This window comes from Leopardus geoffroyi, chromosome C1 (assembly GCF_018350155.1).
Source record: "Leopardus geoffroyi isolate Oge1 chromosome C1, O.geoffroyi_Oge1_pat1.0, whole genome shotgun sequence".
NCBI lineage: Eukaryota > Metazoa > Chordata > Mammalia > Carnivora > Felidae > Leopardus > Leopardus geoffroyi.
Window position 1 is genome coordinate 41012116 of NC_059328.1, and position 13554 is coordinate 41025669.

At 36.4% G+C, this 13554-nt stretch overlaps 1 protein-coding gene across 1 annotated transcript in view; it reads left to right on the plus strand.

The window, feature by feature from the left end:
• CC1H1orf185 (chromosome C1 C1orf185 homolog) overlaps nt 1–13554 on the plus strand; it is a 34926-nt gene that overhangs the window by 4395 nt on the left and 16977 nt on the right. The window contains exon 2 of the mRNA XM_045477322.1: nt 4828–4933. Coding sequence (XP_045333278.1) covers nt 4828–4933 — 106 coding nt within the window. The remainder of the gene's footprint in view (nt 1–4827; nt 4934–13554) is intronic.

A 13554-nucleotide genomic window follows, 5' to 3' on the forward strand; every position in this document is an offset into this window, starting at 1 on the left:
AGACAACATACATCAAGGGGAGAGAATAGAGAGTCTGCAAATTGACACTAATAGAGCTATTTGATTTTTGACAACGGTACAAAGACAATTCAGTGAAAAAAGGATAGTCTTTTCAATAAACATATCCAAAGGGGGGGGGGGAAGAAATTGACATATACTTTATGCAAAAAGTAATTCAAAATGAAGAATAAGTTAAGTGTAAAACATAAAACTATAACTCCTTTATAGGAAAATATAGGAGAAAATCTTTGTGTCCTCTTAGGCAAAGAGCTCTTAGACAGGACCCATAGTATAAGCCACACAAGCAAAAAGTTAATAAATTAGACATCACCAAAATGTAAAAGTTTTGCTCTGAGAAAGACACTTTTAAAATAATTGAAAAGATAAGCCATAAACTTGGAGAAAATATTTCCAAATCACATATCTGACCAAGGACTTGAAGAATTGTAAAAAATCAGCAAAGATTTGAGCCAATTATTCACTAAGGAAGATATATGGATGACAAATAAATGTGTGCAAAGATGCTCAACATCATTATTCACTAAGGAAATGCAAATTAAAACCACAGGGAGATACCACTGTACATCTATTAGAATACTTGAAATAAAACTAACACCAAGTGGTGGCAATGAATCAGAGCAAGTAGAACTGTCATATAATGCTGTTGGGGAAGCAAAATGGTACCAACACTTTAGACAGCAGTTTGGCAGTTTTTTATACATTTAAATATATGGATTTATATATTTTTTTAAATGTTATTTTTGAGAAAGAGAGACAGGCAGACAGAGTGTGAGCAGGGTAGGGGCAGAGAGAGGGAGACAGAATCTGAAGCAGCCTCCAGACTCCGAGCTGTCAGCATAGAACCTGACACTGGGCTCAAACTCACAAACTGTGAGATCATGACCTAATTGGAAGTTGGACACTTAACCAACTGAGCCCCTCAAGGGACCCCAATACATTTAAATATATGCATGCTACATGACCCTACTGAAATAAAAACTTATGTTCAAACAAACACTTTTATGCAAATGTATAGTAGCTTTAATCTAACAACCCCAAACTGGAAACAACCAACTGTCTCTCAGCTGGGGAATAAACAAACCTGGTACATCCGTAAAATGGGATGTTACTCAGCAATAAAAAGAAATGAACTATTGATACATGCAGCAATGTGGGTGAATCTCAGATGCATTATGCTAAGTGAAAAAAGCCAGACTCAAAAGGCCACATGCTGTATGATTCCATTTATATGAAATTCTGGAAAAGGCAAAAGTATAAGGATAGAGAATGGGGATTGAAAATAAACAATGGTTGCCAGCAATTGGTGCTCGACCACTAAGAGGCAGTATGAGGAAATTTGGGGAGGTGATGAAAGCGTCATGTAACTTGGTTATGGTGATGTGATTAAACACTCTTTGTATTTGTCAAAACGTATGGAACTACACACACACACACACACCAATAAATTAAAAAAAAATTTTAAAGTAAATTCTTTCTTGGGTTGTTGCTCCAGATATCTTTTCTCTGCTACTCTTCTATTCTTTTTTTTTTTTTTTTGGAACCCATATTACTTTTAAATATACACTCCTAATCTTTTCCAAGTCTCATAATTTCTTTATAGTTTTCGTTTCTTTATGTAACTTGGCAAGTTTCTCAGTCTTATCTTTCATTTCATTAATTGTGTTCAAAGAAGACTTTATCATGAAATTTTTTAATTTTTCATTTTCCAAGATTCCTTCTTGGTCTTTTAAAAAATTTTTTAATGTTTGTTTATTTCTGAGAGAGAGGGAGCGAGCGCGCTCGAGGGGTTAGGGGCAGAGAGAGAGGGAGACACAGAATCCAAAGCAGGCTACAGGTTCCATGCTGTCAGCTCAGAGCCCAATGTGAGCTCCAACTCATGAATCGCCAGATCATGACCTAAGCCAAAGTCAGAAGCTTAACCGACTGAGCCACCCAAGCACCCCCTTCTTAGGTCTTTTATTGGTGGGTCAGGACTCCGTTCCCACAGAGATTTTGTTACTATAGGGTCATTCACAGTACCAAAGGATGGTTTGATCTAGGTCTTGTCTCAATGATTTTCTCTGTTTCTTCTAGCTAATTCTCGCTTCCAGATCTCAGTGTTTCACATGCTTGTGGTTTTAGCCTCTACTTATGTCTCTGTGTTGCTTTTCTTTCTTTCTTTTTTTTTTTTTTTTTGTCTATAGAAATTTTTATCTTTTTTTTTCAAAGTTTTATTTCTTTAAGTAATCGCTACACCCCTCATAGGGCTCAAATTCATGACCCTGAAATAAAGAGTTGCATGCTCTTCCAACTGAGCCAGCCAGGCACCTCTAGAAATCTTTATCTTATATTTGAGTACAACTATTTGTTTTTCAATTTTTAAAAAATATGCATTTTATCTGTCTTGCTTTTATCATTGAATGCTATCTGATATTTCCTCATACCACTGTGCCAATGATTCTCAATTGGGGGCAGTTTTGCCCCCAGAATACATTTGCCTGGAGACATCTTTAGTACAATGCACAGGACAATCCTTACAACACATTATCTGGTCCAAAAGATAATTAGTATTGAAGTTGAGAAACCCTGCACTAAATAATTAAAGAATATGATATTTTTTATACGTAACATCATCATAACATATTTAAGTGACTTCCTAATGTGCACTTAAAAGGGGTTTTTTTTGTATTATAAGTATCACTTTTTGGTATAACTTTTTGGTACCATTAATTCCCAAATTTAGACATTTTTTGAACCCAAAGAAAACTAAGACTTGAGAGGCACCATCTTGGAAACTGGAAATTACTTAGGAAATAACAAAAGTATGGGAACAACAGTCTTTATCATGTCATATTTTTAGTGGAATTTATGATGTGTTCTCATATAAAGATCTTCATAAGTTTTATTTTACTTTTTAAAATTTTTATTTAAATTCCAGTTAGTTAACATACAGTGTAATATTAGTTTCAGGCATATAATTTAGTTATTCAAAACTTTCATCCAACACCCAGTGCTCATCACAAGCGCACTCCTTAATCCCCATCACCTATTTAACCGATCACCCTACTCACCTCTCTTCTGGTAACCATCAGTTTGTATTCTATAGTTTTACATTTTTAAAGCCTTTTTTCCCAGGTAACATGCAGTCAACCTTTGAGCAACATGGGTTGAACTGTGCAGGTCCACTTATAAGTTGATGATTTTTTGTATAGTATAGGACTATCAGTGTATTTTCTCCTCATGATTTTCTTATTATTTTCTTTTCTCTAGCTTATTTATTGTAAGACTACAGTATGTAATACATACAACATACAAAATATGTGTTAATTGACTATACATTGGTAAGGCTTCCTGTCAATAGTAAGCTATTGTTTATATATTTATATATGTAAGTAGTTAAGTTTTGAGGGAGTCAAAAGTTATATATGGATTTGTGACTATGCAGAGGTTGGTGCCCATGACCCTCATGTAGTTCAAGAGTCAACTTTATTTTTAAATTGTTTTAAGGCCCTTCATGTTGTATACAGCTTTCTGTGAAAGTTTCCCACAACTTGCTTTATTTTTAGGTATCAGATACAAGAATCTTAATAAATACTTGACCAACTTGACTATAATTACATCATGTATTCTTTAGTTTTAATTCTTTTCAATATATACCAGTATCAAGATGATTGGTAGTAGGGATAATAGGAAAAAAACAAAATAAAAACAAAAACAGAGGATTGGCTTTAATCTGCTGCCTAATCTCAATTCAGGTCCTTCTCTTACGTGGACCTCAATTTTATCATCTGTAAAATGAAAGAGTTATACCATATAATTCCAATAGGCTTTTCCAATTATAAACTTGCAAGTTTGTCTCCTGACCTCCTGATTAATGTCTTAACACTACATTGTGTACTATCTTTTGAAATACTATGTCATTTAATTTTACGTGGAGAATGAAGATATAGGCATGAAATAATCTTTTATAATTTATTTGTATAGGTTTTTTAAACCCCTTAACCTATTTGTTATTTTATTATTATTATTTTATATTGTTTTTTCTATATTGATTTACATTGCTATTATTTTATATTGCTTTTATTTAACTTTTGGCCACCATCTTTTATTGTTCCTAGGATAAAATGGAGATAAGACAAAGATTTCTAAAATAATTTGAAGTTTCTCACATTTGTTCTTTATTACCCCCATCTACTTTCTTGTAGTGATTGATAATACAAATTTTATTTTATCTTTTTATTTTAGAGAGAGTATGTGTGTGTGAGCAGGGGGGAGGGGCAGAGGGAGAGAGAGAAAGAATCTCAAGCAGTCTCCATGCTCAGAATGGAGCCTGACACAGGGCTTAATCCCACAACCCTGGGATCATGACCTGAGCCGAATCCAAGAGTTGGGTGCTCAACCTACTGAGCCACCCAGGTGCCCCAGATAATACAAATTTTAAAATGAAAAGTGTCTTATTTAGAGGACTGCAAAGAATGATACTGAAAAGATAACAAAAGATTCACAACTGGACTGGGAAAGGAGAAAGCTAGATAAGAAAAAAGGTGATGGCTGTACAAAAACAAACAAAATTTAGGTATCAAATCCAAGCAGAGTCAAAGACATGTGCCCTGACCCTAATCATCATGAGGCCCTGTGTAAATCTCAAATTCAGAGTCTTGAAATTTGTTAGAATTGCACAGGACCCTAAAATTCAAGTCTCCCAACTTCCTGGTTAATGTCTTAATACTACACTATGTAATACCTTTTGAAATACTTTGTTACATAATTTTACCTGGAGAATGAAGATATATGTATGAAATAATCTTTTATCATTTATTTGTATAGGTTTTTTAAACCCCTTAACCTATTTTCTGGCTGCTGGTGCTGTTACTTTGGGAATTGGTTTCTTTGCTTTGGCATCAGCTTTGTGGTTCCTGATTTGCAAACGAAGGTAAGGTTTATTAAATATTTAACTTCTTTCCCCTTAAAAATCCAATGAAAGACTTTTTCAAATGGTATTAAATAACTGTAATAGTATAGATTCTATAATTTGAGGTTTGGTTACAGACTCTTTGATTGGGGAGGAAAATCTTTACATGTTTAAAATAGCCTGGAAAGAGAAGTCCTACTAGAATAATAGTATAAGTACTATCATAGCAGTCTTCATGCATTAAAATTTTAAGGAATAATGAGATATATTTTATTCTTTGGAAGACATGGGTAGAAAATTAATGCATATTATCTGTTCACTTGCACAGGTCAGAAAACTAGAAAATCTTCACTTATTCATTCTTTTAACAAATATTTATTGGGTGCCTGCCATTGTTCTAGGGACTGAGGATACAACTGTGAACAAGTCAGACAGGATTCCTCTTTCATAGACTAGCAGTGCCATTGGGAGGAGACAGATAATGAAAAATAAAGCGGTCAAGGAATGTCTCTTCAAGTGAGTGGTATTTAATCTGAGATCTGAGTCAAAAGAAAGAGCCAGACATTTGAAGACTTTGTCAGAGAGCTTTCTAAGCTGAAGGGATAGCAAGTACACAAACCCCAAACGGTAATGTTCTTGGTATTGTTCACTAAAGGGAAAGAAGGCTAGTGTGAATAGACTATACTGAGTGAGGGAAATAATGATGAGATTGAAGATGTAGATAAAGGCCAGATCAAATAGATGTAGATAAGGGCCAGATCAAATAGGCTAGAAATGGAGTTTGATTTTATTTATTGTGCCATCATAAGGTTTTAAGCAGGGGAGTACTATTATCAGCATAATAATGGCTAACACTGAGTGCTTACTACATACTAGGCACTGTTCTAAGTGCTTTGTATGTGATCTCATTTAGACTTCATAACCACCCCATGAGGTAGCAGTAATATCATCCCCCTTTTAAGGACACTATAATGTCACCTATAGATGATTTACATTTTTGTAACACTCTTTAAAATTTTAGATATAATTTACATAAAATAAAGTACATAGATTTTAAATGTATGATGATGAATTTCAGCAAATATATTCCCATGTATTCACAGCCTCAGTCAAAATATACAAATTTCCATCACCCTGTAAATTTTCCTCATGCTCCTTTCCAGGCATCACTCCCCACCTCCCACCCAAAAGCAATCATTATCCTGATTTTTATTACCATAGATTAATTTTGTCTAGTCTTGAATTTCATTCAAATAGAATCATAGAATCATATGGACTTTTTTTTGTCTACTTTTTTTTCATTTAACATATTTTTGAGATTCATGCATGTTGTATTTATGTGTATTCCATTCTTTTTACTAATGAGTAGTATTTCAGTGTATAAATATACCTCAGTTTACTTATTCTGTTAATGGACATTTGGGTCATTTCCAGTTTTTAGTTATTAGGAATAAGGCTGCTATGAACATTCTTGTATAAATATTTTTGTACATGTGTTTTCACTTCTCTTGGGTAAATACCTAAGAGTGGAATTGCTGGATCATATAGTTAACTTTATAGCAAATTGCTAAAGAGTTTTCCAAAGTGGGTACTTACTCCAACCATCAATGTATGAGAGTTCTGATTCATATTTTTAAAAGATTTTTCTTACTTCTCTGTGAAGCCTAAATTTTAATTGAGCAAGAGTGAAAGCAGAGAGCTTTAGGAGGCTATTTCATAGTTCAGGTCAGAGATGATAGTGTCTTGGACTAATATGGAAGTAAAGGATATGGAAAGAAGGGGTTGGATTGGGGATGTGTTTTGCAGGTAAAGCTAGCAGGGCTTGCTGATAGGTTGGATGAGGTAAGGAAAGATAAGTGAAATGACAGAATTAATGCTAACATCTACGTTTTTACCATGAGGAACTGAGTAGTTGATCATGTCATTTACTGATATGAAAAGATGATTAGAAAGAGGAGCAGGCTGAGGGAATAGTGATAAACTAGGAATTACATCTTGGATATAAGTTTGAAAGTCTATTGGACATCCATTAGAAATGTCAAATCCTCAGATATACATGTAGGAACTTTAGGAGAGAAGTCAAGCCTGAATATATAGGGTATCAATTAATAGAGGGTATCTAAGTTTATAGAACTGGGTGAGACTAACCAGGGAGTGATTGCTGGAAGGGAAGAGAAGAACTTCGGACTGTGCCCTTCAGCCCACCAACATTTAGAAATCTAGCAAAACAATAGAAGAATCAATATTTAACTGGAAAAACAGAAAGGTACACTGTCAAGGAAGTCAAAATTAGGAAATGTTTCAAGGGTGCTGGGAAGATGGCAGAGTAGGAAGATCCTAAGCATACCCCCATCCCATATTTACAGCTAGATATCAGTCATATCTAAGTCAATAAACCAGAAAGAGATCCAAAGCCTGGCAGAACAACCTCCCCAACTAAATGTGGAGAAGCTGTATCAGAGAAACTAGGAAATGCAGAAACTGTGGTCAAGAGTTGCCCACAGGAGGGAGAGAGCTGTGGTCATGGAGAGGGGAAAATACCAGGAAGCCCACACAGGGAAAGCAAATCCCCATAAGTCTGGCTTTGAAAACCAACAGGGCTGAATTCTGTGAGATTGTGTAACCAGCACAACTTGGAGCCTGGAGTTTTCAACGTCAGAGGGCAAGTGATAGCTGGGTATCTGCCCTCAAAGCAACAACAGCCTGAGGAGAGGCAACATAGAAGCAACAGCTTGAAGAATGGGAGGGAGATCTGTTTCTACTGATTTCAGAGCTTATTGGGGGATTTCTCTGGGAACAAAGGAGTTGGCAGGTGCCATTTTCCTCCCCTGCCCCCAAACATAAACACAGAGCCATCTGGGAGGGGTGGCGCTGCACAAGCACTTGCTACCTAACCTGCTAGTACTGTGCCCTGCCCAAGTTCTTCTGAGGACTCACCAACTCCAAGCTTGCTGTCTCAGCTCTGGACCCAGTGCAGCTTTTGTTAATGCTATGCACACTGCACCCACCCACTGCCTGTACATGCTGTGCTCCTGCAGCCACCACACGTTGGAGGGTCCAACTTAGGACCAGTAGCTCAGTGCAAATTTTGCTAACATCACATGTGCCCCACCCAGCTGCCAAGCACCCCCCACCCCCGCTTTGGCTGCCACCACTACACCCTCCCACTAGGCTGTGGGAGGTTCAGCCTAGGACTAAGGGTTGGGTACAAATTTTGCTAACACCACCGCCCTGCCCCCACGTCCTTCTGCTGTCACACCCCCAGAGGTGGCCTACCTGGACCTCACTAACATTGCAGAGAGCAAGCACAGCCCACAATAGGCAAAAAGTCAGGGCAGACATCTGGACTGAAATGAAAAGTGACTCAGACACAATAGCAGGATGCAGGCAACACACATAGGAGACTCCTCTGAAGAGCCAGGTTCTGGTGAACAGGGAATACTGCACTGTGGGACACTACAGGACCTCTTCTTCATAAAGCCACTACTTTCAAGAGCAGAAGACACAGCTGACTCCTAACACATAAGAAACAGACACAGAAGGTTAGACAAAATAAGGAGACAGAGAAATATGTCTCAAATGAAAAAACAAAATCACAGCAGGAAGTTTAAGTGAAAGAGAAATAAATCATATGCCTGATACAAAATTTAAAGTTATGAACTTAAGATAGTCACTGGACTTCAGAAAATGGTGAAGACACCAGTGAAAACCTTGAAAAAAGGATAAAAAATAATATATCAGAGATGAAGAACAGAATAAATGAAATTAAAAATACAATAGATGGAATAAATAGTAGGCTACAGGAAGCAGAGGAACATATCAGTGATGTGGAGGATAGAATAAAGGAAAGTAATCAAGCTGAACAGGTGAGAGACATATACTGCATGATGAGAATAGACATTGCCTCCCAGCCTTTGGGCTAAGATAAAGTGAAGAACAGACTTATATAACTCAGTGGCTCCATCAAGCATAATTACATTCATATTAGAAGGATCCCAGAAGAAGAAAGAGAAAGGGGGGGGGGGGACAAAAAGTGTATTTGAAGAAATAATATCTGAAAACTTCCTAAATCTGGGGAGGGAAACAGAGATCCAAATACAGGAGGCACAGAGATCCCCTAACAAATTCAACCCAAGAAGGTCCACACCAAGACACATAGTAATTAAAATGTCAAAAACAAAAGTGATAAAGAATGTTAAAGTTGCAAGAGAAAAGAAGATAGCTACTTACAAAGGAAACCCCATTAAGCTATAAGCTGATTTTTCAGCAGAAACTTGGCAGGCCAGAAGGGATTGACATGATATATTCAAAGTGCTCAAAGGGAAAAATTTGCAGCCAAGAATACTCTATCCAGCATGGCTATCACTCAGAATAGAAGGAGAGATAGTTTCCCAGACAAACAAAAATCAAAAGAACTCATGATCACTATACCAGCCCTACAAGAAATGTTAAAAGAATGGAAAAGTGAAAAGCATAAGTAAGAATAAGAAACACAGGAATCACAAAATAAAAGGGTGTAAAAATGATACAAAATATCTGAAGCATGGAGGGGAGAGGAGTAAAGAATGAGTTAAAAAATAAGTGAAAATCAGCTAAATATGGACTGATATATGCAAAAGATGTTATATATAAATCTAATGGTAACCAAAACTCAAAAAACAGTAATAGAAACACAATAAATGAAGAGTAAGGAACCTAAGTATATCACTAAAAAAAGCCCAGCAAACCATGAAGGAGAGAAAAAAAGAAAGGATCAGATAAAAACTACAAAACAACCACAAAACAAGTAACAAAATGGCAATAAATACATATCTATCAGTGATTACTTTGAATATAAAACTTCCAATCAAAATACATATGGTGAAAGAATGGATAAAAAAACAAGACCCATCTATAGGCTGCCTACCAAGACTCATTTCAGACTGAAAGACACCTGAAGATTGAAAGTGAGGGGATGGAGAAACAGTCATCATGCAAATGGATGTCAAAAGAAAGCCAGAGTAGCAATACTTATATCAGACAAAATGACTTTAAAACAAAGTCTGTAACAAGAAACAAAGAAAGACACTATATACTAAGAGAGGGAAAATCCAACAAGAAGGTAGAACAATTGTAAATATTTACACACCCAACATGGAAACATCCAAATACATAAAACAGTTAATAACAAACATAAAGGAAATGATCAATAGTAATATAATAATATTAGGAGACTTTGACACATGACTTTCATCAATGGACAAATCATCCAAACAGAAAATCAATAAGGAAACTGACAGAATGATACACTGGACCAGTTGGATTTAACAGGTATATTCAGAACATTCCATCCTAAAACAGCAGAATACACATTCTTTTTAAGTGCACATGGAACATTCTCTAGAATAGATCACATATTAAGACATAAAACAAGCCTCAACAAATTCAAAAAGATTGAAGTCACACCATGCATCTTTTCTGACCACAACACCATGAAATTAGAAATAAACCACAAAGAAAAAAAGTCTGGAAAGACCACAAATACATGGAGATTAAATAACATGCTACTAAACAATGAATGGGTCAACAAATCAAAGAAATAAAAAGTACACAGAAACAAATGAAAATGAAAACACAGAATTCCTAGATCTTTGGGATGCAGCAAAAGTGATTGTAAGAGGGAAGTTTAGAGCAATATAGGCCTACATTATGAGGCAAGAAAAATCCCAAATAAACAACCTAACCCACACGTAAAAGGCTAGAAAAAGAACAACAAACAAAACTAAAACCAATAGAAGGAAGGAAATAATAATAAAGATTAGAACAAAGGTAAATGATATAGAAACTAAAAAACAAACAAACAAAAAAACAAAACAGAACAATAGAACAGATCAATGAAACGAGGAGCTGGTTCTTTGAAAAGTTCAATAAAATTGATGAACCCTTAGTGAGACTTATCTAAAAAATAAAGAAATAAAAGAAAGAAAGGACTCAAAATCACCAATGAAAGAGGAGAAATAATAACCAATACCCCAGAAACACAAATAATTTTAAGAGAGTATTGGGGCACCTGGGTGGCTCAGTTCGTTAAGTGTCTTACTTTGGCTCAGGTCATGATCTTGCAGTTTGTGGGTTTGAGCTCTGCGTTGGGCTCTGTGCTGACAGCTCAGAGCCTGAAACCTACTTTGGATTCTGTGTGTCCCTCTCTCTCTACCCCTCCCCCGCTCACGCTCTGTCTCTCTCTCTCTCTCAAAAATAAAATATACATTTAAAATTTTTAAAAATTCTGAGAATATTATGAAAAACCATATGCCAACAAATTAGACAACCTAGAAGAAATGGATAAATTCCTAGAAACATAACCCACCAAAACTGAAGCACAAAGAAACAGAAAATTTGAACAGACCTATTACCAGTAAGGTGATTGAATCAGTAATCAAAAAACTCCCAAAAACAATAGTCCAGGACCAGACTAGTTCACAGGTGAATTCTATCAAACACTGAAAGAAGAGTTAATAACCTGTTCTACTCAAACTATTCTAAAATATAGAAGAAGGAAAACTTCCACATTCATTCTATGAAGCCAGCATTATCCTAATACCAAAACCAAATAAAGACACGACCAAAAAAAAAAAAAAAAAAAAAAGGAGAACTACAGGCCAATCTCCCTAATGAACATAAATGTAAAAATCCTCAACAAACAGAATCCAACAATACATTAAAAGTCATTCACACCACAACCGAGTGGGATTTATTCCTCGGATGCAAATGTTGTTCAATATTTGCAAAATAATCAACACGATACATCCCATCAACAAAAGAAAGGATAAAAACTGTGTGATCATCTCAATAGACACAGAAAAAGCACTTGACAAACAACATAATAAAAACCCTCAAAAAAATATGTTTATAGGGAACATACCTCAACCTAATAAAGACCATATATGAAAAATACACAGCTAACATCATCCTCAATGGGGGAAACAGCTTTCCTTCTAAGATCAGGAACAAGATAAGGATTCCATTCTCATCTCTTTTATTCAACATGGTATTGGAAGTCCTCACCTTGGTAATTAGACAACGAAAAGAAATAAAAGGCATCCAGATTGGTAAGAAAGAAGTAAAACTGTAAGTATTTTCAGATGACACGATACTATATAGAGAAAACCCTAAAGCCTTTGCAAAAAACAACTACAAAAACTGATAAATGAATTTAGTAAAGTCACAGGATACAAAATCAATGTACAGAAATCTGTTGCATTTTTTAAATGTTTATTTTTGGGAGACAGAACGCGCAAGTGGGGGAGAGGCTGAGAGACAGGGGGACAGAGGATCTGAAGTGGGCTCTGCACTGACAGCAGAGAGCCCAATGCTGGGTTGAACTCATGAACTATGAGATCATGACCTGAGCCGAAGTTGGATGCTTAGCCAATTGAGCCATCCAGGCACCCCTGTTGCATTTTTATACACTAGGAATGAAGCAGCAGAAAGTCAAATTAAGAAAACAATCCCGTTTATCATTACATCAAAAATCATAAGATACCTAGGGGTGCCTGGGTGGCTCAGTTAAGTGTCCAACTTTGGCACAGGTCATGATCTCACAGTTCGTGAGTTTGAGCCCGCATCAGGCTCTGTGCTAACAGCTCGGAGCCTGGAGCCTACTTTGGATTCTGTGTCTCCCTCTTCTCTCCCCACTCTCACTCTGTCCCTCTCTCAAAAATAAATAAACATTAAAAAAAGATACCTAGGAATAAACTTAACCAAGGAAGTGAAATACTTGTACTCTGAAAACTGTAAATCATTGATGGAATTAAAGATTAAATTAAAGATGACAAAGGGGCACTTGGGTGGCTCAGTAAGTTAAGTGTCTAACTCCAGCTCAGGTCGTGATCTCATGGTTCCTGAGTTTGAGCCCTGCATCAGGCTCTGTGCTGACAGCATGGAGCCTAGAGCCTACTTTGGATTCTGTGTCTCCCTCTCTTCCTGTCCCTCCCCCACTAGCACTCTGTTTATCTCTTAAAAATAAAGAAACATTTAGAAAAATAAAAAAAAAAATTAAAGATGACACAAAAATGGAAAGACATTCCACGCTCATCGATTGGAAGAACAATTATTGTTAAAATGCCAGTACTACCCAAAACAATCTACAGACTTAATTCAATTCCTATCAAAATACCAACAACATTTTTCACAGAACTAGAACAAAAAATCATAAAATTTATATGGAACCATGAAAGACCCTGAATAGCCAAAGCAGTTTTGGAAAAGAAAAGCAAAGCTGGAGGTATCACAATTCTAGAATTCAACTTATATTACCAAAATGCAGTAATCAAAATGGTATGGTATTAGCACAAAAATAGACACATAGATTAATGGAACAGAATAGAAAACACAGAAATAAACCTACAATTTTGTGGTCAATTAATCTCCGACGAAGCAGTAAAGAATATCCAATGGGAACAAGACAGTCTGTTCAATAAATTGTGTTGGGGGGGGCGCCTGGGTGGCTCAGTTGGTTGAGCGGCCGACTTCGGCTCAGGTCATGATCTCACGGTCCGTGAGTTCGAGCCCCACGTCGGGCTCTGTGCTGACAGCTCAGAGCCTGGAGCCTGTTTCGGATTCTGTCTCCCTCTCTTTGACCCTCCCCCATTCATGCTCTGTCT